The sequence below is a fragment of the Patiria miniata genome, unplaced genomic scaffold, assembly GCF_015706575.1.
Source record: "Patiria miniata isolate m_02_andy unplaced genomic scaffold, ASM1570657v1 HiC_scaffold_25, whole genome shotgun sequence".
Lineage (NCBI taxonomy): Eukaryota > Metazoa > Echinodermata > Asteroidea > Valvatida > Asterinidae > Patiria > Patiria miniata.
The window spans coordinates 2,602,932-2,627,523 of record NW_024037064.1 but is presented as its reverse complement, the minus strand read 5'-3'; the positions used below and the strand labels follow the sequence as shown (position 1 = coordinate 2,627,523).

General features: G+C 38.4%; 1 protein-coding gene and 1 long non-coding RNA gene across 2 annotated transcripts in view; one reads left to right on the top strand and one right to left on the bottom strand.

Moving 5' to 3' along the window:
- LOC119733258 overlaps window positions 1–24,355 on the top strand; it is a 52,168-nt gene extending 27,813 nt beyond the window's left edge. The window contains exons 5-10 of the long non-coding RNA XR_005271734.1: window positions 3,770–3,924; window positions 13,439–13,585; window positions 18,602–18,798; window positions 21,966–22,137; window positions 23,209–23,447; window positions 24,341–24,355. This is a non-coding gene — a long non-coding RNA (uncharacterized LOC119733258). The remainder of the gene's footprint in view (window positions 1–3,769; window positions 3,925–13,438; window positions 13,586–18,601; window positions 18,799–21,965; window positions 22,138–23,208; window positions 23,448–24,340) is intronic.
- LOC119733257 (E3 ubiquitin-protein ligase TRIM56-like) lies at window positions 13,911–18,016 on the bottom strand. The gene is made up of 2 exons (XM_038206844.1): window positions 16,744–18,016; window positions 13,911–14,665 (listed from the first exon to the last, which is right to left on the bottom strand). Exons 1-2 carry the CDS (start codon window positions 18,014–18,016, stop codon window positions 14,037–14,039), a joined length of 1,902 nt encoding a protein of 633 aa, XP_038062772.1. The 3' UTR covers window positions 13,911–14,036.
- Window positions 24,356–24,592: the final 237 nt, after the last annotated feature.

Below are 24,592 nucleotides of genomic sequence, written 5' to 3'. Positions count from 1 at the left end.
GCTTCCTTGTTGATGTGGCTCTGGGCCAGTCCATTATTTTTTAAAGGTAAACAACGTCTGGACTAACACATTTCAAAAGGGCAGGGGGGAAATGAAAAAGAGCTAGGGTGACCGTTTTCCAAGATTTTTACACAGTGTATGCAGTGACGTAGTCCAACTCTGCGACCAAGACATTGTACAAATACCAAAACTTGGACCAAACAATGAAAAAAAAGAATGATTTGCTTCAAGTTTGAAGTTGTGAAATCTCACTTTTGTGATAATGTTTGGGGGAGGAGAGCTGAACACAATCTGGCTACAATGTATTGGGGAAATGGGGTATCTACCATTTGACTATTGGGGGCACTGATCACTCATGATCAATAATAAAGGATGATCTTGGGCACATTGCACAACTATGGTATGATTGACACAGTTATTGACACATTTCAACTCACATGGTTATGAGCTCCGTGCGCTACCAAAAGAGGGCGCCCTTTTACCTAGCAACGACGTCCCATGGGCGGGACATTTCGCTGGTTGATGCGCACCGTTCCTTGTATGTGACGCGCGTACACCAGGGGATTTAATTGTTCTATGTACACGCAGTGGCCGCGCTTATGCAGCAAATGAATTGCAGTCAGGCAAGGGCAAGTTCGCGCAAGGACTATAGTTAACCATTGGTCGACTAACGCTTGCCCGAACTCTGTCTAGTCGACGATGGTTAACTACGCTAGTCGACTATTTGGAACCAACCTACTGGGGTTGGTTGCTTCGCTGGTAACCATAGCCGCGCGCGTTCATAACGTACAGCAGGGAGCCAGGATCCAGACATTTTGCAATGACATTTTGACCAGCGTTCGACTAGAGACGTTTGCACTATTTGCTATTATGCGCAGGCATAAGGTACGTCACAAATCAACCACTAGTCGACTAATGGTCCTTGCCCGAACTTGGCCCAAGATGGCGTCGGTCGGTCACACTTCCTTTGCCGGTGAGGGGGAACTTGTGAACGGAGTGGATAGGCCAGCAGGACAAGTACTTGCATTCCAAGTGGTCTTACAATACAGTTATTTCCGGGCATATCTTTTTTGTGTTTAATTTTAGCTCAAGAAAAGAGCAACTACAAAGAACTACAAAGAGTGGTGAGTTAATTCTTATTCTGAATAAATGAATGAATTTATTTCTACTCCTTTCCAAACCAGGTTTTACAAGTCCATTTGAATACACTGTATTTAATTGCAACAATAGAATTAGAAAAGTCTCATGAAAATTGTATAATTCTTTGTTGAAAAACAAACTGCAGTGAAGCTCCTTTTTCTTTAATTTTCAAGTTTGTTGAACTGGCAACCAAATAGGTAAAGCAATACATATACAGATGGTATGGAATTTAACTCTTGAAAAGCGGGAAATGTCAAGGATCAAGACTCAAGGCTGACATCAAGGAAACGGAAGCCATATAGCTTCCTGAAAGTCAATACAGTACATTTTAACGTTTGTTAAAATGATTTGCAACCTAGCTTTCACATTTGAAGAAGTTTAAAAACTTTTTTTATGGGAAATGTATAAAACATAATATCAATATCAGATGAGTACAATCAATGCAAGTCTTTATTCTGTGAATTCAGACAGGAAACCAAATAAGCTGAAGTATTAATTGTAGCTCATCTTTAGCAGAAACTTTGATGATTAGCATCAACATTAGTGCTACGCTGATAAAAATGCAAATACTTTGTACAAAGTTTGTAATATTATGCAGAGTACCCAAAGAAATGTTTTAAAAGAAACTAAAAGGCATAGGCCTATTTTGAAAAGTAATATTTTCCAATGTCAGCTTAAAGGTACATTGTACATAACTATTCTTTTTCTTGAAAGCAACAAAAGTGCTCAATATTTAGTATGGTGCATAACAAGCATTCTGTTCAAGTCTTAGCTGAGTGGTTATCATCTTATGCATTTCTTTGGATCTCGAATTTAACTGAATTCTGGATTCTTTTTTGCCATTCAGCCTCAGTCCTCCCAAATCCTCCAAAACTACCTGGAGTATTTTGGACGATTCAGGAGGGTTAGGGTTAATTAATCGTCAGTATCTTGACTAATATTTAACTAAAAGATATTTGAGAAATCTTATATACCTGTACATGTATATGCGCCTTTCTTGCTTTGAATGGCAGTAATGTTGCATTGTGTTCACAAGATATTTATTCTGGTAATCAGCTGGAATTACTTTCAAATGTTCCCTTCACACAGTCGTTTTGAAAGGACCCAAATTCTTGGCTCTTTTTCAGACAGGATTAAAATAAACTGATGTATAAAATTTGTGCGTGGAATTTACATCACACCAGCACTTATAAATCTAGGGTTTATTAATTTCTTTTATTAATTTTTTTTCTGTAAAAACAGGTGATGAATTCCACCTTGTTCTTGCAACAATGTTAATGGTTACCCTGACGATGGGTAGTACATGCCCCTTGATGACGGCACACCCACCAAGGCGGACCTGAGTATGTCATGTATGGCATCGTGTACAGAATTGAAGGGGATCAAGAGCACGACAGATGCCGCATCCAGACTGTAAGTACAAACTGTTGCTTCTTCCCCCAAGAGTTTTACAAATTGTTCATGTAGGCATATTTTTTATGGGAAGAGAAGTGAAGTTTCTTCACATATATGTGAGGAGTTCTGGCAAAATGATAGAAGTTGGCACATGCAGGCCGCAGTGGAAAACAATTCCAAAATAATATAAAAAGGAAAGGACGTTATTTGTCTCGATTTCCAGATTTATTGAAATGTGTAATCTTTGACGTGTCTAGTACGGTTAGGATGTTTGAAAGAAATGTAAAAATCGTTGACTAAAAGTGTTGTTTTTTAATGAAAAAACTATATTTGCATGTTCATTTTGATGACTTGTACAAACCCCGAAACTTTAAAGGCTGTTTTGTCAGTACAATGTATACTGTTTTGACATGTCGATAAATGCAAACTTTAAGCAGCCATAAATTGTCAATGGAATGTCTGATGGAGATGCAACAAACAGTATTGTAGGAAGAGTTTTACTCTCTTTCCTAATACCAGCAAACCCTCATTACGACCTCTGCCTAGCAGCAGTCCATCACAAGTCACTGCAATCCATCGCAAGTCCATCGCAAGTCCATTGCAAGTCCATCGCAAGTCCATTGCAAGTCATTGCAAGTCTATCACAAGGGCTTACAGGACATGCGAATTAGCAAAATATTAGTTGTCATCCACTTAAAAGAATATTTGTTTCCTTATATATGGCAGATTTTTAATAAAGTTCTTGTTACTTCTGAATTTTTCCCCGGATCAGTATTGACTGGATCTGAAGTAGCAACTTAGAGGACGTACCAGGCACAGCAGCTAACAGGATGCCTAACTAATTCCCCCATCAAGACACTGTCAAGAGAGGATAGCTTCCAACTAAACAAGTAAGCATCTCACTCAATCAGCATGAGTTCAGGACTTGAAAACAGTTTACAACAACACAAGACAATTAGAGTTGGTTCCAGGGTACATACAGTCCTATTCAATTGATTTAGCCCATTCATTGGTGTTACAATGTAATCCTTTACAACAGCATTGCCCAGCTAACAAGTGACAGTCGATCCATGAGGTACAAAGAGGACTGTAGGCTGGCCCTCTGGGACCAGGAAAGACTGAACAGCGATCATTTAGAAAATCAATTAGAGAAATCAAAACCTCATCAAGATGTACCTGCTGAAATGCCATCATGCTTCAGCTCTAACTTTATTCCGCTGCTTATTTCCTACAGACACCTGTCAGCCGGTTTGGTGAGCAACATGAGCCAATGTCTGGTATGCATCATAACATGGCCTTTGGAGATGGGGAGGGGTGACAGCTCATGGAATGGCAGGAATGGTCTGGAACCTTGTAGCCACCATGCAACTTCCTGGCACCAATCCAAAGGTGAGTCCTGTCTCAAAGCTTAAGTATACTTGTCAATATTATTGGGTTACGACCTGCAGTAACACATGTCTATGGGATGCGGCTCAGCTGCTTTCATATAGACGCATGTGTTATTGTGGAGTGCCATGGCCTCGTGGTCTGGGGTCATTGAATTCATGGTGTGCATGTAATTCTGCGGGTTATGGGTTCGAGTCCAGCCTGGGATTATGGTGCGTGTGCCCTTGGGCAAGGCACTTTGTCACTAATTGCTTCACCCCACCCTGGAGTAAATTGGTACCTGTGAGGGCTAGAGATGGCCATTTTTCTCTTTCTGCTTCTTTTGGTGACATTTTCACAGGATTAGTTTTCATGCATGACTGCACAGGAGAAAATTAAACGGGTCAGGTGAAATCTGACTTGCGCCAACTGTTCAGGGCTGGATAAGAATGAGACAATTTAAAAGAAAACACAACCATTGTCTTAGTTCTGGTCACGGAATGCATAATCAGTTCAAATTTGTGGATCTTGCTTGCAAGAGTTTCATTAGGCAAATCTGGATGACCTCTAGGAAAGAATAACTCGTGAAATTGACATTCTCAGACAAGACAGGGAGGTGATTCGCCGTGCTGTTGCAGGAATGATGTGCCGAGCCCAGCTGAAACGTGTGTATGGGATGCAGATTGAACTGCTTTCATAGGTGCACGTGTTATTGCTGGCAGCGTAACACGTGTCTATGTGATGCAGATTCAGCTAATTTCATAGACACATGTGTTATTGCTAGTCATAGCAAGTAACAGTTGTCTTTGGGATGCGGATTCAGCTGCTTTCATTGTCAAGTCCTTCACAAGTCCCTCGGTCTCAAGTCAAATCACAAGCTTTTCAAATGTACCGTTGCAAAGCAATTTATTTGTCATTGTTCGAATCTCGTAACTTGTGACTGGACTTGTGAAAGACTAAGGAGGGACTTAAACGGAATGTACAACATTTGCTTTTGCTGTAATTTTCAGAAATAAATGGATTTGGAGGATTAGTATGCTATAGAAAATATTGTTAAACTGACTTGTTTCACGTTTTGGGCTTGTAGACGCTGGAAAAACCAAGAAAACTTATCATGTTCTTGTAGTCTGGTTCCCTGACCCCACTTAAAATGACACAGAGCAATTAATACACTTAAAGAATTGTAGGCTCAGAGAATCAGTCTAGCAGGCTTGTACCCCTTCACAGGTGTGTAATCAATTTGCAAAGAAAAGTCAGAATAACTAAATATGAAAACTTAGGGACAGTTTATGAAAAAAAACCCCAGTTTTTTCCAACGCTGGTCAGCCAACCAGCGTTGGAAAAATACAGTTTTTCTTGAAAATGTCAGCACACCAGGAGCCATTTTTAAGGATGATTTGGACTGTCAGTCCCTAACAGTTCAGTAAGGTATTTCGTGATAATTTTGTGTTTTGATGTTTGCAAATGTTGTATCTTCCCTTTAAGTTCATCCCCGGCTGTAGCCATTGTGAGTCCACTTTAAATGTTATATAGGCCTACGTACAGCATGCCCAATCTTTTGAAGTTGCATATGTATAACGTCACCGTTGGGACGGGCATGTCAAAATTGACATTTTTCGATTTCAAGTTTTTTTCGCTATTTTGCTTTAAAACATGGTACTTAAGCATTCTCACATGTTACCGTAAGCAAAACATCATTAATTCCTGAATAACATTAATGACGTCAGGGGCAGGCATCTCGATTATTGCATTTTGCAATTTCACGAAGAGACGCGAACATGCCTGCACCTTAAACACGTACCAAACGCACAGAAAGTCGGTAAAAGTAGGTAAATAGAAATTTTCATTTTCATGAAGGAAAGGCCGGGCATCTTTGTTACATTCTCAGCTGTGCGTGCGTTATCGAACACGCACACCTTTGCCTATGGAAAAGCACATTAAACAAGAAGGGCGTAAATGTGGAACAGTTGAATTTTCGTTTTAATGAAGGGACGGGCATCTTCACTAATTAATTGTGGGTAATTAACCACTGTATTAATTATAATAACTGGGTTCAAATTAAAGCTAACCTGTCAAAGAATTACATCAAGGTTTCCTTGTCACCACTAACTATGAAACTTGACTTTTAAAGTGATGACCCCGGTCAAAAAGAAACTAAAGTACAAAGACAGAAAGAACTGACGACGAGAAACAAGGAAATAATTCACCAATTAATTATATTCATAAACTCAAACTATTTACAATATTTACAAAGATCCGGACTCGTGGATCAAACTTCTCATAATCAATCTCAGTTAGGAGTTTTACTTTCTACTTCAACAACTTAGTCTACAAATTTAATTTTCTTAAGCTTAACTCGTAAATTTCTAAAAATCACAAATCTCTTACTGAGTGTACAACGACACAATTCAAAATCAAATCCAACTGTAGAATATGGCTCTAAAATTCAGCCGTAACTCTTGTTTAAATTCAGCCTTAGCTCCAAAATTCAATTCAAAATTCAGTCCAATCAAATATAACTACTTTGGATCTAGAATCCCACCGTGACTATACCACAATTTAAAATTCACTTCAATCAAATATCAATACTTCTGTTTGGTTCTGATAAAACTGGTTAAATCAAAGTAATCAACCTTTCGGATTAGAACGCTCAATTCGACAATTCAATCACAATTTTGTTCACACTTAATTCCTTCAAACAGCTATATCAACTTCGGTTATATTTCTTATGATTATTCCAAAAACAAAATCACAGCTTTCTGCAAATTTAAAACTTTACAATTTTAACCGAGGCACTTTCCTTAGTAGAGGGTCTCGTCTCCGTGCACCTTTCCAGCTGACGGGTCAATCGGCACGGGACACACTATGTACAGACTGACATCGTAGTCGTTCTGCAGTCGTTACTATTCATCATGCATGAACCCAACTCGTACTTTGAGGTTTCCGGCCATCTACAATATAAAACAGTTACCGAAACCCATCCAGTATTTTGTTCTAAAATTACAGTATATCCATAAATCTCAAGATGTCAAGTATATAGTTAGACTTCGTGTCAAGGGTTGCACTTCATCTCAAGGTATCATTTCAAGCACTTTTTACCAAGAAAATTATTATTCTTAACAATCACAATCAATTGGTATAAACTACAGATTCTAATTGTTGGAAGTTGAGAAATAATATTAAATACAACACTTACGGTTATTTCTTCATTATGATGCTTGTGAAGGCTGAGTGTTGCTATGAGCGTGGTCTACAGGACCGGGAAGGTGGCTTTTAGCCTTGCCGAGACTATTTTGGCACTGATTTTGCCAAACTGGCGGATCAGACAAGATCGGTGGCAGATTTCACCGATTTTCTGACGAAAACCTGCTGTATCAGGCGTCTCCTAGCAAGATGGTACCGGTCTCTGTCACACTCAGCTCAGATCTCTCAAATTTGTTGGTGTCTCTTCTCTCTCGATCAGAGAATGCACTCCTCAGAAAACGCACACAACTCTACTTGACAACAACCAACATTCTTTCACACAATACTCACATTCACAGAAACAAACGGACATCAATAACCATGGCCACACGGACAATAATAATTACGTAACCCGACGCACGGCGTTTTAGCAGGTTGACCAAATCAATGCCTTAATTTTTAGTGGCTGGAAAAGAAACTACCGGGAAAATGTGCGTACACGATTGGTGAAAAACTTTTGGCATGATCTACTTTACAATACGGGGGTGGCGCGATAGCCGTAGCGCGCGTAATAAATACAATTACGTAACAGAAACGAAGCGAATTAAAAACGATTGTGACATTCCTTATTGCATAAAGTTTTTCCAAACTAGTAGTTTTTGATGTTTTAAAAATGGAGAATCTTCTCTTGCGAATCCATTGTAGATGATAACAAGGCCTGTATTGCATGGTCGGGGTTCCAGCTGGCAAATTGCAAGTTACAGCCAAAGTTGTAGGCAAATTTAGAATAATAGTCATCCACCTTCAAAAGCCATATTTGATAGTTTGTAAGGAAATAAGATATCAGCCCTTCGAGAAACTTGTTCTGATTTCTATGATACAAGACAAACAAAATAATGGCAATGGTTGTGTTCTCTAACCGAAGAAATCAGGAGACACTTATATCACTAGTCCTAACTTTTCTGTGTGAGCATAATGTTCATATGACTGACATCCGTATTGTTCAACTTGCTTCAAATATTTCTATGTCTACATAATTTGATGGATTTTAATGTAACTTTGATAGAGTGTACCTTATCACATGTCATTCAAAATTGGAGGTCGAAGGTCATCTAGGGGTAATTTCACATCGTTTAAAAATGCACAAAATATATTATAGGGGTTGACCGTGGAAACGGGCGACACGTGTGGTCCGCGGACCACTTATTTTTTATTAATTTCAGTATGCAAGGCAAGGCCAACCGGGACCATGCCCCCAACCCCCCCCCCCCCAAAAAAAACCAGATTTTTTTTTTAAAAGTAACATCACAAAAAGGCAGGCACTGCGTACACACCATCTTTTCCTTAAAAAGGATTTGATTACAGTGGTCAGAAATTGCCTCAGATCGCACCACAGATCATCTAGAATCAAAAAAATGTTCAGGCCCTTAACCGGGGCCTGGACCCCACGTCAGAATTTTTGGGACCCACTTTTTGGGGACTTAATTTTTGTTTGGCTCCCCCCCAAAACAATTGTGTTCTGGATCCGTCCTTGTCAGTATTTAATACAACAATAAAGCATGAGCAAAATCACAGACACTCAATAATAAAGGGAGGGAGAGTCATTGTCAATAGAGGGCGCTGTGCAACTTTTATTGTTGGGGGTCTGATAAAAGGTGAAACCATTGACCTTGTCATGCGGCTATGAAGACTTGCAGACTGCTCCAAGAAATCTGGAATTTATTTAACCGGCTGGAATCCACTCATAAAATTGTCTTCATCTTTATGTATCGAGCAAAGGTAATCAAAAAAATAAAGTGATGAATTTCGTAATTGCCAAAACTTGTAGAAAATTTAAGTAGTCACACATTTGAACTCTTATGGTCAGTTATAACTTCAGTGTATATTGTTAGTCCTTGTGGAAAAACAATAATAGTTATTTTGAGGCATAGTTTTTAGCTGAAGTAAAGAGCGACTACAAAGAACTACAAAGAGAGTTAATTTTTTTCCAAATAATGAATGAATAAATTTATTTCTCCTCATTTCAAAACTTATAATTTTACAATTCTGTGTGAATATTTTATTGCTGGAATAGAGTTTGAAATGTTTCATGAACAAATTAACAAATTTTTGTTGAAACTCAAACTGTAGTGAGGGGGATAATTTTTAAATAATTATCAAGTTTTCTAAAATGGCAACCAAATATGTAAAACAATGAAAACAGGGGTATGGAATTTTAATTCTTTAAAAGGTAAGGAAATTTTAAAGAGGCAGTCAGGCCAAAATCAAGGCAACAGAGGCCATAGCTTCTTGAAATTCAATACAATTGATTTTGAACATTTGTTAAAATGACTGGCATCCTTTTACACTTGAATAAGTTTTTAACCTTCAAAGACAAAATGTGACCTGCTGAGGCTAAATGAGGGATGTCTCCCAAAACCTTGTTTTCAGAAATCAGCGCCTGAAGTTTCATATATAAGTGAAAAATCATGTCAAAATGGATTGGTTTTTGGGGGGGTATTTTTGAGTAACCAGGGTATCTAAAGATTCACCATTTGCATTTTGGTTTCGAAAATTGACAGTAATGTTCTTCTGAAATTAGAATCAAGACAAAAGCTGATGATTACAGTAAAAACGAGTTTGTATTCTGTGAATTCAGACAGGAAACCATCTTAAGGCCAAAAAAAAAATTAGTCGGTCTCTGGTCAGACCGAAGTTCCGTAATTGACGCAGCAACGCGGTTTTTTGGGGTTTTTTGGTTTTTTTTTTTTTTTTTTTCCAAGCTTGTATTGTACAGACAAGGTGGGCACTATTTTTGCTTTTTTGTGTCCTCATTACACATTGGTGTCCTCCATAATTTGCCTTGGTGCCCTTTATCATTTGCCTTAGTGCAATTTCCCCATTCCTTGGTGCTCCTTGGTACAAAAATTTGAGGAGGCGTGGCAATAGAGGGCGCTGTTGTAGCTTCCGTGTTAATTTCAACAAAAAAGAAAGGTTGACATGCATGATTAAAATCCACAGGCACGCTTACCAGAGACCGAGTGGTTTTTTTTTTTTGGCTTAACAGGAAAAGTATTCCGGGCTGATCTTTAGTAGACATTCTGATGATTAAACTGCAGTCAACATTATAGTTTCATTGATATAAATGCACATGTACAAAGCTTGTAAATATTAATGAAGTGAACCAGCTCCCATGTCAATTAAGGAAGGAGGAACGGTCCTCTAACTAAAGCGGACAAGTGTTCAAACAAAATATACCATTATAATGAGTCTACTTGAACATTTAATTTTTACAATAAGATTGATACTTTGCAAACAAATGCATAGTTCTTGATTTTTGCTGAAACCCAAACTGAAGTGATGATTTGGTGTCCTCCATAATTTGCCTTGGTGCCCTTTATCATTTGCCTTAGTGCAATTTCCCCATTCCTTGGTGCTCCTTGGTACAAAAATTTGAGGAGGCGTGGCAATAGAGGGCGCTGTTGTAGCTTCCGTGTTAATTTCAACATAAAAGAATGGTTGACATGCATGATTAAAATCCACGGGCACGCTTACCAGAGACCGAGTGGTTTTTTTTTTTTTTGCCTTAACAGGAAAAGTATTCCGGGCTGATCTTTAGTAGACATTCTGATAATTAAACTGCAGTCAACATTATAGTTTCATTGATATAAATGCACATGTACAAAGCTTGTAAATATTAATGAAGTGAACCAGCTCCCATGTCAATTAAGGAAGGAGGAACGGTCCTCTAACTAAAGTGGACAAGTGTTCAAACAAAATATACCATTATGATGATGTGACGACTATGATTTCCTAACTACAATACATTTATTCTTACATTACAACACTTCAAGCATTCAAGCCCGTGTGCACAATAAAATGTCAATACAAAGTGTGTGTCAGAGTTCAACACATGTCTGTATAGGTATATATGCTACACATCAAAGTACAAAACTAAAATGCAATGAATCATGTCTCAACTCTCAGCCCGAAAATACACAATTTCTCTCACAAAATGATGATAAAATAGAGCAATACTCACAGGGAATCTTCTATGAAATTAACCTACCACAGTGATATATCTCAGGAGCATGGCAGGATCCATGCTCCCTACAAAACGAGAGAATTTTCTAGAGAAAATATATGTTGGTCTTCTCTGTTCGAAGCCCACAGGAGTTGCCTTCGCGCGGGAAGCACAAAGGTCACACTATGCAATTCACCTTGCCAAACTTTGGACGAACAACAACCGAGGGCGCACTTGGTCTCCCTACATTAACAATAAAGATGATTTCTATAACTACAAAAGTGAAAAAAAACTACAAAAAAAGCTATTTTTGGTTTTTAAAAGACACTGAGTGAATATTAAAAGACTAATTTCTACAGTAATCTGGATTAATTCTTATAGTGATGTGTATGCTTCAGTAAAGGTGCATTGTGCATAGGATCATTTGCTTTTAGCAGATTTTTTCCGAAGCAACAGAAGTGCTCAAATTTTAAGTGCGGTGATAGCAAGTATTCTGTTCAGGCCTTAGCTGAGTGGCTACTATACATTTTGGAGAAAACAAAGAAAACATAATGCACAAGTCTTTGGATCTCGTAACTGGATTCTGTAGGCACGCCATTTTGAAACCACCTTCAATGTTTGTTTTCTGACAATACCATTTCAGGTGGAATTATTTCACAGGGTATTTGTTACCAGTCCTATCTTCACTTTGAGGTTTCTGTCATTATATCGGTAGGTGCTTATCTGGGTAATTGCAAATGATCTTACATGGCTTTAAAAAGTGAAGTTAACAGAAAAACAATAATTAAAATTGTACAGGCTGTAATTTCTATCATCAAAAAATGTAATGTAGAGATAGCACAGAATAGATTTTTTTTTCTATTAGGAACAAATTGAAGAATATACAATAAAGGGAGTTTACAAAGTCTTGTTGTGACTACTAAGATCTACATACAGTGGTAAATTGTTTAACACTAAAAAGTCTACTTGAACATTTAATTTTTACAATAAGATTGATACTTTGCAAACAAATGCATAGTTCTTGATTTTTGCTAAAACCCAAACTGAAGTGATGATTTGGTTTTTTTTCATCTTCCAGTTTTCTGAAATGGCAACCAAAAAATCCAAAACAATGAAAACAGAGATGTGCAATTAAATTCTTGAAAAGACAAAGAAATCTATTTGTTTTGTACGGAAAATAATTGAATTAGAAATGTGCTATTTGTGTGGGACCTTTTCAAGGTGGCAGTCAGGCCCAAATCAAGGCAACTGAGGCCGTATAGCTTTCTGAAATTCAGCTTCAGTCGAATTGATTCCTAATCATTCAAACTAAAGGGAAATATTTGACAGTCTGAAAAAAAATGTAAACAAAATTTCAAATCAAGATTAAAACTTTCCAATTAACATTTATAAGTCTTAATTCTGTGAATTAAGACAGAAAACCAAATTAATATTTACTCATATTTACCAAACATTTCAATGAGTGAATTATCTTCAATTTACATGTAAGTGCATCGTTAGTTCAGATGTGTAAACAGAAACTGAAAAAAGTGATATAAAAACTGAGCAATTACATGTACATTGTTAATGCTTATATTGAACAGTAATGAGTTCTACCTAGCGTGGTGATGCGTATGCTTAAAATAAATTTAAAAATATTATTTTACAAACTACTTGTAGTATGGTAACATCTCAAGGATGAAGTGGATTTACTGTCTCAAAAGTGCAATTAACAAAAGTACATGTGCAATATATACTGGATTACGTGTAGATTCCATTAGGAACAAATGTCAGAATCTCAGGGAGTTTACCAAATATTGGCTTGTCTCCAGCTTTGGCTTCTACTATTGCAAGCCTCTGATGAGGTCAAGATATAAACCTCATGAACACTGTCAACACAATTCTCCATTCTGTGAATGAAGATCTGATACCACATTAATAGAATGAGCTTTGTCACTTATCTTTAGGATGCATTTGGACAAGTCAATTTACTTGAAGAGTAGTGTTTTATTAATTAAATAGGCAGATGCAAACAGCAAAAAAAGGAACAAAAATTTAACTGAGTGAATAAAGGCTTATCTTGAACACTAATCCTAACACTAAATTGAACTGAGTAATGCATTTGTAAAGTTGTAATTACTCAAAATAAATTTTAAGAATGTTGCATCTCAAGAACGAAATGATCCTAAACATTTCTCAAGTTTTTGTTATAAAAGATAGCAGCATATATACAGCAAGTTCCACTAGGAACAATTTAACAGTCTTAATTGTGTTTTTGAAATCTTGGCTTCGTCCCTGGCTTTGGCCTCAGGCTGCATGATTTTTGTCCCCTGATGTAACTCCAGTGCAATATTGGTCCATTTTCTTCTTTAGAGACACCAAATCCTGTCACACAAGGCCAATGGATGGTTGGTGCATTTTCACTGAGTTTGAATGTGATAGGATTCTTAGGAATCTAGTGCCAGAGATGAAGCGGAAGCAACAATGAAGCCAGGGTTTCATAAGCACCACAAAAAGTTGGTAAGTATTGGATAGACTGATGGCAGTCCATGTACTGGGTGAGGGAGGGGTGTTGGGTTGAGGAGGCGGGGGTCATTACATTCAAACACCTCAACACCCACTAAACTCTCCTCTCCTTTCAAATTTACCATTTAATTCAGATTCCAGTCATTGTACAAGTAAGATTAAAACAAATTGTCCCCCCAATCAAATCAAAATGCAACTGCAGTCAATACACTGTATATACGACTTTCTATACAGTTTTTGTAGTAACAAAATGTAATTGATGCACTGTTTATTTAAGAATTTGTATGAATTTTTAAGAGGGATCTGGCAGTTTGGCTTTTTGAGGAGAGATGTGATATGAGTGGGACATGAATGTTGATTGGTGCTGTAATGACTAGACAATTTCATCCTCAAAATTTGCTGTTGGGATGATGATGATTGCTAGTCAATGTCATGTTGGATGACATCACACCTTGTGATACATCTTGACTTTGTTCCAGTTAGTCACTGCAAGCTGGCCATCGGATGTGAATGTGATTCCACGTGGGATATACAGACCCTGAGCCAGGCAATCAAGAAACATGCCATCTAGGTCATAGTGGTGAATATGACCAGTGCCAGTCACACCTTGGTACACTACAAGGTAGATGCCTGAGCTGTCACAGCATACACCACGGCACTTCACTGGCTTACCATTAATGGTCGGATTGATAGTGCCATTTGTTGTACCTTTGCTATCTGCTATATCCACTTTCTTTGTGTCACCTCCACTGACCACAACTATATCAGTGTCGTCATCAACAGCCAGGTAGCAAGGTGGAGTCTGCACTGGTATGGTGTGTAGGATCTCACCATCAGTGGCTTTGTGTTCAGTCCACACCATATTTTTGGTGTCGCCTACTAAGATGCTATTCTTTGTTGCAGCTAGACTCTGTAGGTTCATTTCTGTCTTGTCTACCTGATGTTTGTGCACCGTTGGGAACTGCTTTACAAGAGTGTTGTCTTTCATGTTGAACACCTTGACATACTTGCTTCCCTCTTCCAACACAAACAAGCGTTGCTCAGGAATGTGAATGGCTGCAACTGCCTGTGGATCTGTGGGTAAAGAAGAACTCAAATGTAACATATGCACAGTATATAAATGCACTGTCACTATTCTGAGTCCTCATGAAATATAAATACCTATGATAACCTACCTATATTAATGAAAACATGGCCTGCCTTAAAGCCTGTTCATGTAGAATTAATAGGGCTATACATGAACATTGTGCAGTCTTCAGGCACCATATACATGTTTAATTGTGAATAACTGCAATGTCTTGGAGATACAGTTTTGCAAAGTCTTTTATAAAGTTGATGCACTCTCTGTGCTATTCTCATTGTTCAAACATCAAAATAGATTAGTCTTATATTTAATCGTGTTGCTTTTTTTTAAAGCAATAATAAGGTTGTTCAATTTTCAAATGAAGCATTAAGTGACATAAACCCCATTTTTAGTCATCAAATAATTGTATAATAACAAACTGTATAATAACAATTTAGTTCTTACAAACTTTAAGACACCTTTCACAAAATGTTCCAAGATTGGTGCTTACATCATAAACTAGCATTGTTTTTTTTTTGTAATTTAAGGTCAAAGGTAATTTTGTAGCACATTTTCTCTGTGCTTCATGGTATGATTTTTTTGTTTTATTTTATGAATTGGAGGCCATTCAAAGAGCTTTAATATGATGTACAATTTGGCTTTGTATTTGCTATAGTTTTGGAGATACAAGTAATTAAAGTTCGGAGGTCATGCTAATGAGTCAAAAGTTTGTTGACCCGTATCTCAGAATCTAACAAACTACAAAAAAATCAGTTCTGGGGGTTTCTCATACAGGCCAATCATCACACCAAATCGTTTCAATCTGTGAGGGTCAAGTCCAAAATCGTGTTGAATTGACACGGAATGACACATTTTTGAGAGTCAAAATTTTGACTCCCAAAATTTGTTCTTGCAAGAATAACACAAACAGGCAATTTGTCAAGGATGGTTGTGTAGACGTTTATATCCTACATTTAAATGCTCTTTGTAGCCCAATTGGGTGCTTTTCAGGATGTAGTGTCCCTTTAAATCACTTGTAATTTGATTATGGTGGTGTCATGTATGATGTAACCATTTTTGTCACATCTTTGTACAACAGTGCATGTTTGTACAAGGTTTTTTCTTCATACCTTGACCCGTTACGGAGTAAATCCATTTTGTTTTATTCATACTGCTTTAAGTATTTTGAATTCACCTAACTTTAATTTGACCGTCAACCCCAGCAGGTCAAGCAACTTCACGTGTACACAGGACAAAAAAAAATGGTTCATCAACGGATGGTCCATCAGATCACAAAATGTGAACAAGAATATTTGCTTTGTTCAGAAGTTATGAATGAAACAAAATGGTCACTTTTTGAACTAGAATTTGTTGTAATTTGATACCTGCTGATGTCATCATGACTTCAGATTTGAATGCACACCTCAGTGTCAGGGCTATATGTTCATACCAATTATAAAGTTCCTGCGTTGTATCTTTAAAAATATAAGCCATGGAGCTTTATTGTCCAGAAAAAAAAGCAAAACAGGAACACTACATACAGAAGAACAATCACAAAACCAAAGGTCGATCTTGATGGGGGCTCATGCAGCCCCCTCACCCACTAATATAGGGATCAGGTGTAGAACATTCTACGCACAGGACAGGTTGGTTTGTTTGCAAAACAACCTAAAAGCAAATTTGCTCTTTTCTAAAAGTTACGACCCCAAAATAAAAACAATTCTTCCATATTATACCAACTGAAATCAGTTGTGAAATAAATATAAGTTTTGTTGTAGTTTTGTTTTAATTTTTTGTGTGTGTACGTGCTCTGGCCCACACCACATTATTGGGAGGTTTCTCATTGTTAAGTTAATTAGGACCAAGTTGTGGGGACTTTTTGCTGTCCCCATAGCGCTTTCGGTCCCCACCAGTACGGCGTAGAGCTAGAGACGTGTATGTCCCCACAACTACGGAACAGAATTGAGTGTGTTTGTGTGGGATTTCTCATCAGTTCCCAGATCTGCATGTGCACATGGAAGACTTACTTATAATTTCCACACAATTATGAAAGTTTGTGTTGATGAACATGTGCATGAAAGAAACTTACGTCGTAGGGGAATGGTTCCCTTGTGTTGTCCCTCATTGCTGCAGATGACCACTCGGTTGTTCATCCAGTCTGCCACACCAATCTCACCAGGTTGAGTGGCAGTAACACCTACAGCCCCATTGAACTCTCCTGGACCACTTCCCACTTTACCAAACTCACGCAACGTCTCCCACTTGCCTTTGACTGCCAGCTTGCCCAGATTGATGTCACCAATCCTCTGACCCGGGGTGAAGCTCAGATATGAAAGCTTGGGATCAATCTGGGGAGGATTTTGACTCTTGAGTGATTTCAAGTCTTTGCTGATGATAGGATAGAGGGAAAGCAAATCAGTGTCTGATGCAGTGTTTATGACATCCTGAGCTGTACTGAAGGAATGTTGTTTACTTTGTAGCATCATTGTCACTGTTTCCTGATGCTTATCGTATGTTTTGTTGCGATCCTGCTGGAGTTGTTTGATTTCTGCAATCATCTTTGTCTCTTGAGTTGTTATCTCAGCTCTCATTTTATCCGCTTTGTTTTTTACAGCTTTCACAGTCTTTGTGACGTTCTGTGTGAACTTCTGCTTAGCTTGTGATGAAGTGGCCAAAGCTTTTTGAAGTCTTTTGATGCCTGTGGTGAAATCTGGAAACGTATCTTTCAGTGACTGTTTGTATTTACGAGAAGCCTCTCCAGACTCAATGTAGTGATGTTTTGGTTTACAGTGGTCTACTACAGTACAATCTCGACAGATTAACTCTTCACATGTCTCACAGTAAAACCGTTTCACTTCACCCTTGTGTTTCTGGCATTTAGACTCATCTTCTTCTGGTGTTTTTTTCACCGTTACCTTCCCCTGACGAATGTCCTCCAAAGTAACCACTGTGTGGTTTGATGTAGCAGCAAATCGCAAGTGTGTCTTGCGACAGTTTGGGCAGATATTCTGGGCACAGTCCAGACAACGATGCATGGCCTCATTTCCCTCATCACAAATCTCACAGATGACCTTTGTGTTTTCTGAACAAGCCACCTTTTCTTGGAGTGAGACCTCCTCAACTATTCCCATCAAATGGAAATTTGCTTTCAGGCCTTGAATGCGTGTCTCTGGAAGTACCATCTCCCGACGACATACAGGGCAAGGAATCTTAGGCTGACCTGCATACCTGCTGGTGTAGTATTTCTCCAGACATGTCTCGCAAAAACTGTGTTGGCAGTCCAGCACCTTGGGCCGTTTGTATTTCTCCTGACAAATGTCACACTCTAGATGGGGGCTTATCTTTTTCAAAGCTGTAGCCATTTTTATCTGTATTCAAATAGTATTTAAAAATAAAATGGAAGGGTTACTGTAAGAGCATTAAAAAAGCTTGACCAAAAGATGTGACTCTTATACATTAAAGATGCACTGTCCGTTGGTGTTTCATCTGGATAAAAAGTACATGTATAACGTTTCTTGTGAATTGATATTTTGTTGCCAGACAAAAGATATCCACTTTTGAACGAGACATCAAATAAAATAATCTCTTTGGAATTCCTGTTCAGGTTTTGAAGAGCACTGAGAGTACATCTTTAATTCTCTTCTGAAATGTCTTCAGATATTGAAATGGACAAAACTGTATGCAAGGTGCTTTTCCATTTCTTTTACTGAATAGGATTCAGATTTCCCAGGCCAGACAAACCAGAATTTTTATATTTAATTGGTTGGAAATTTTGAGTTTGGATGAGCAAGCAGTTCTCAGCAGAAGTGAAGATGAAATGTACATGTACATGTACAGGCTAAGTCACAGCCAGCAATGTGCCGAAGTACCAGCCAAATCATCATTTCCAAACTATAAACTTCCAAAACCGCCAATGATAAGTTTGTGGGTTGAGTTTTGTTTTTCAGAATTGAATAGATGTCAGTTGAGCAACATCAGACGTTCATCTTTTCTGACCATTGATGACTACCTGTCTGTCAGTCTGTCAGTCAGTTGGCCAGCCAGTGCAGTCCTACAAGCCAACTGAATGTGAAACCCAACTGAGTGGTTTGGAACTATAGCCTGATGAACAAGCCAGTCAATGCCTGACTGTCAGCCAGTACATGTAAGTGACTTTGCTTGACAGTGATTGTTGCATTTGTCGGGTATTTCCCCAAGGTCTTTACACCACTTTTGAGACATTTTAAATACAAAAGTTTTATGTGCTTGGCAATTTCCTCTTCTGTTTCAACTACAAACTTGCATGCTGGAAGCCTGGAAAAGCCATTGAAAACTCCAAAGCTGGAAGAGCATTGACCTGAAATATCTGCTTCATTTGAAGCATTACTTTGTTTGTGAATGTATATTGGACTAAACAACTTATTTCCTCAAGTCTCAACAGTATAAAGTATTCAAATAACTTAACACAATACAAATTTGCGTCAATCAAAGGAAATCTATGAATGTTAGTTATAAGAAATGAAAGTCCAAATAAACATACCTGTAAGAAATACTGGAGAGTTGTCAGGCAAAAATACAGGAATATAGCACAACTTTAATACATGCATTGGCAGGGTCATTGCTTGGAGAACAATGAGACCAACTTCCTCCTTGCAACTCACTGGCTCTGGGTCAGTCCATTATTTTTTTTCAAAGGTAAAACAAGTCTGGACTAATACATTATAAAAGGGCAGGGGCAAAAATTAAAAAGGGGTAGCATTTTCCATGATCTCTACGCAGCGATATAGTCCAGATCTCCAATTCTGAGCGCAAGACATTGAAATACAAATACTGAAACTTGGACCAAACAATGAAAAAAAAGAATAATTTGCTTCAAGTTTGAACTTGTGAAATCTCACTTTTATGCTGATGTTTGGGGGAGGAAGGCTGAACACAATCTGACTATTGGGGAAATGTTCAATGTGAACAATGTTGAATATTATTTGAGTGGGGGGGGGGCGGGTCTGAACACCATCTGACTATTGGGGAAATGTTCAATGTGAACAATGTTGAATATTATTTGAGTGGGGGGGGGGTCTGAACATCATCTGACTAAAAACAAGATTTTTAAATGTGCAAAAGTAGAAATGAAAGTGCACATGTACAGGAAAGTACATGAATGAGTGTTTAAACACTTTCATTTTGAAAAACCCTTTGTATATTTTAATTAATATTATAATTTCCTTGTAGGAAGTAATTCACTTTCCAAACCTCCACGTCAGATGTAGCTTATCTTTCTCTTGGCTTATGTAGTTTTTCACCTTGGAAAGTGGCGTGATGGATTTTTTTTGGTCAATGTACATGTACATGTATCCACAGACATTATAAACACGTAGACCACCAGGTCCTATTCAAAACTTAACTAAACTATGGGCAAATTCACCTCTCAGTATAGGGCTTTTACACACAGTTGAACTATTCCAGTAAAAAAAATCTTTGAAGTTATTTTTTGATTGTAAAAAAAAATCCCTTGTGTACTTATGTTTCAGGTAAATTAAAAACAATAATGTGCACAACTTTTCTCACTCGGATTGTGAGTAAAACAGGTTTTTTTAACTCAAAAATTTATGTTCTGTATGTAAATGTGTGCTGTCCTAAGCGCGTATCTGCATTGAACGCGCGTCGCACGGTTACGTGCGCTGTCAACAAGCGTTTTGTCTACACTTTTTTGTAAATCACGGTTTAACGCGCACGACTGGCGGTCTATGCGTTTATATGTCTGTACATGTATCTTGTTTTTTTGTTAACTTTTGTGGAAAAACATGATCCACCAAAGTGTTTCATTACCCAAAGTTTCCTTTGCTTTTTCTCTCTCCCTTTTTTTTTTGGGGGGGGGATTTTTTTTTTTTGGGGGGGTGGTATTTTTTTTATTTAATTACAACAATGCGAGCCCAACCCCTACCCACTTTATATGTACTGGTGCATGTATGTGTGTCATTCAATACATTTAGGTAAAGTGTGACATTTTCCCTGTCCCCGTTACCTTGCTAGATCACCACATATCATTATGAATGACTTCAAACAATTTTTTTTTGGGGGGGGGGTAGGTTAAACTTTGCTATTCATAATCACTCTTGGAGGATGACTGCATTAACACCCCCCCCCCCCCGGCCTTTTTGGCTAGGATCCATCCTCAATCCTTCAAAATCCTCCAATTGCCACCATGTAAAATTAGATGCAGCCCCAATCCTCCAAAATCATCCTTTATTTTTTTTAAATTTGTTCAGTGGAGGGGTAACCATTGCCTCAATCCTTCAAAATCTTCCCACAATTTACTGATAATGGGTTGAGGCAGTGCCGAAGACATAGCATTGAGGATGATATGGAGCATAATGCAGGGCTCAAATATGCATGACTGAACATCAGCAATACAGCCTACAAATTCAACACAATGTTGCTCCAAAATCAACCGACATTTTGTTGCAATTAAGCCTCAATCCTCCCCAATTCTCCAAAACCACCGGAAGATTTTGAAGGATTGAGGAGGGTTAAGGTTATGGCCAGTATCTGGAATCATTTGCAATGTTTTAATTATTTCAAAAGATATTTGAGAAACTTGGTACATACATGTACATGTACATGGATGTAAGCATGTCTTGCTTTGAATGTCAGTATATTTATTCTGGTGTTTCAGGTGGAACTTTTTAGTGTTCCTTCACACAGCTGTTTTGTAAGACCCAAGTTCCTTCTCAGACAAGAGGATTCAAACATACAGTCAAATCTCGTTATTACAAACTCAGAGTTAATACAATTAAATTCTGGTTATAACAAACATAAAGCCTTGGTCCGACTGTGCATTTATGTGCACAATGAATGGGACTGATGTTCCTCTTAATACAAAATTCTGATATAACAGACCATTTGGCTAGGTCCTAACGAGTTTGTATTAACGAGACTCGACTGTACTGATGTACAAAATGTGCGCATGGAATAATCTGAATGTACATCACCACCAGCACTTGTAAGTCAAGGGGAGTTCACATGGGCGTCGCAAGGGGGCGTGGCAAGGGTGGACGCTTGGGCCCCACCACCCCCCCCCTGGAAAACAAGAAGAAAAGTAAAAAAAGAGGGAAAAAAGGAAAAAGAAGTGCGAAGCCATATTGCTGTTTATTTGATGGGGGGAGGGCAAATGCTCCCCTGCTCATGTTTGGAAAAATGATAAATTGAGAATATAATGAAAAAGTTAAAGAATTTTTGGGGAAAATTTGCTTTCCCCGCCCCCCCTGGAAAAAATCTTGGCGACGCCCAAGGCAGTTCATTAATTTCTTTGTATTTTTTTCTCTTAAAAAACAGGTGATAAATTCCGCCCTGTTCTGGCAACAACGGTATGGTTACCCTGACGATGGGGAGTACACACCCCTTGACGACAGCACAACCACTATGACAGACAGCTTGAGTACGTCATGTATGGCATTGTGTACAGAATTGAAGGGGATGAGAGCATGACAGAGGCCGCATCCAGACTGTGAGTACAAACTTTTGCCCCCCCCCCCCCGAGAATTTCACAAATTGTTGATGCAGGCCTAGTTTTAACGTAAAATGTCTTTTGACATGGCTGTTCTGGCAAAATGAGACAGAAGTGGGCACAGACTGTAGTGGAGAAAAATGGCGCCCCCCCCCCCAAAAAAATATAACGATGAAGGGAGTTTTTTTTTTTAGATTTATTGAATTTGGTCATTTTTGATATGTCTAGTACGGTTCAGATATTTTAAAGAAAAATAAAAATCATGGATTAAAAGTGTGTTTTTTTAACGAATAAATACATGTACCTAATTACAACAGTTTACCCATTCTGAGAGCCCGGTCTTAATTACCGGCTGGCTGGTTTTAAATACTTATCTGGTGTCGCATGAAATTGTAACTCCCATGAAATGTGGTCTGCACTTTTGAACCTTTTATTGTAAAACGTTCACAATTTTCCCTTAGGAATGCGCAATACTACCAATGAGTCCGTATTTATCACAGTACTAAATTCACACTACACCAACACTGCGCATCCTGCACCATATCACGCAGTACACGCATCACGCGCCAATCTCCATCTAAGATGTTGTTTACCACTAACTTGCGAGAGGCACATACCATGACAAAGCTAGAGGGGTGTTTAAAAAACATGAAGTTAATTTAAATTGTTGACCAAAATCGTAGGGAATATATGTATTTTTTACTTATTTGACTTTTTGACTGAAAACCTATTTATGAATGGGAATAAAAATATGCTGGACTTTTCGCATCGCCATTATCAGTGCCCAAGCCTCCAGCTGGTCTTAAACGGACTTGTTTAAAACCAGACAAGCACATATTTATTCCCTTATTATTAGACAGTCACTTCACTCGGTGTACAGAAAATCCGGCAACAAAATAAAGAAAAACTTGAACATAAACCTTGGAACAACGGTGTGCCTTGTAAACTGTCTCCTTGTGTGTACTTGCAAGTTGTACTCAATTACAAAAGCCTTCAAAATTATGAAAAAAAGACATTGTATTAATGTGTTGTTTCTCATGATTGTTTTCATTTCAATTTAATTTTGAGCAGTTCATGGAGGCTCACTTTGTTGATCAACCATCACGTCCAGTCTGGTCACCATGGCAACTGAACAGCCCCGGCCCGGCCTCCAGCAGCCATTGGTCAAGATCGTCGCTTACCAATTCCAATCAGCAATGAGCATAGTCGAGGGCAACGCAAGACACCTGTCAGCTTTGTTGTTGTACCTGTCAGTGATCTGGGTTACCCTGTTGGTTCACCAGGGAGTAGCATCTGGGCTTATACACCAGGTAAGCTCAGTTTTCATTTACCACACACTTTCATTAGATGCATGGAAACTGACTATATCTGGAGCATCAAGATAATAGGAGTGTGAAATAGTCTCATATTTTCTCGGCTCGGTACTTTAAGATCCTAATTGAAGAACTTAGCTAAAAGATCCTTGTTGATTAAAACATGCTGAAAAAATCAACTCAGAAGGATATAACATTTCAGTTCAGGCATGAAAATGAAATTTAAAAATAGACAACTGTGATTTTTAAGATACCCAGTGGACATACAGGACATGCGGATTAGCAAAATATTAGGTGTCATCCATTCAAGAGAATATATTTTCCTATAAATGGCAGATTTAAAACAAACTTCTTGCTTCTTCTGAAATTTCCCCCCGGGAGCAGCGGTGACTGGATCCCAAGTAGCAACTCAGAGGACATACCAGGCACAGCAGCTAACAGGATGCCTAACTTCCCCCATCAAGACACTGTCAAGAGAGGATGGCTTCCAAATGAACAAGTAAGCATCTCACCCCTCCACCACCCCCACTACACTCAATCAGCATGAGTTCAGGACTTGAAAACAGTTTACAATAACACAAGGCAATTCAAGTTGGTTCCAGAGTACACACAGTCCCATTCAATTGATTTAGCCCATTCATTGGTGTTACAGGGTAATCCTATACAACAGCACTGCCCAGCTCACAAGTGACAGTGAGTTGATCCGTGAGGTACAGAGGACTGTAGGCTGGCCCTCTGGGACCAGCAAAAACTGAACAGCGATCATTGAGAAAATCAAAAGAGAAATCAACACCTCATAAAGAGGTACCTTAATTGTGTATCTCAAGACACTATTGAAACATCATCATGCTTGCGAGCTATAACTTTATTCCCCTGGTTATTTCCTACAGACACCTGTCAGCCAGTTTGCTGAGCAATGAGCCAATGTCTGGCATGCATCATAACATGGCCATGGGAGATGTGGGAGGGGTGACAGCTCATGGAATGGCAGGAACGTTCTGAAACCCTGTAGACACCATGCAACTTCATTGCACCGATCCAAAGGTAGGTCTTGTCTTGAATCTGGAGTCCGTGTCAATAATTGGGCTATGATTAGCAGTAACACATATATGGTATGCAGATGCAACTGCTTTCATTGACAA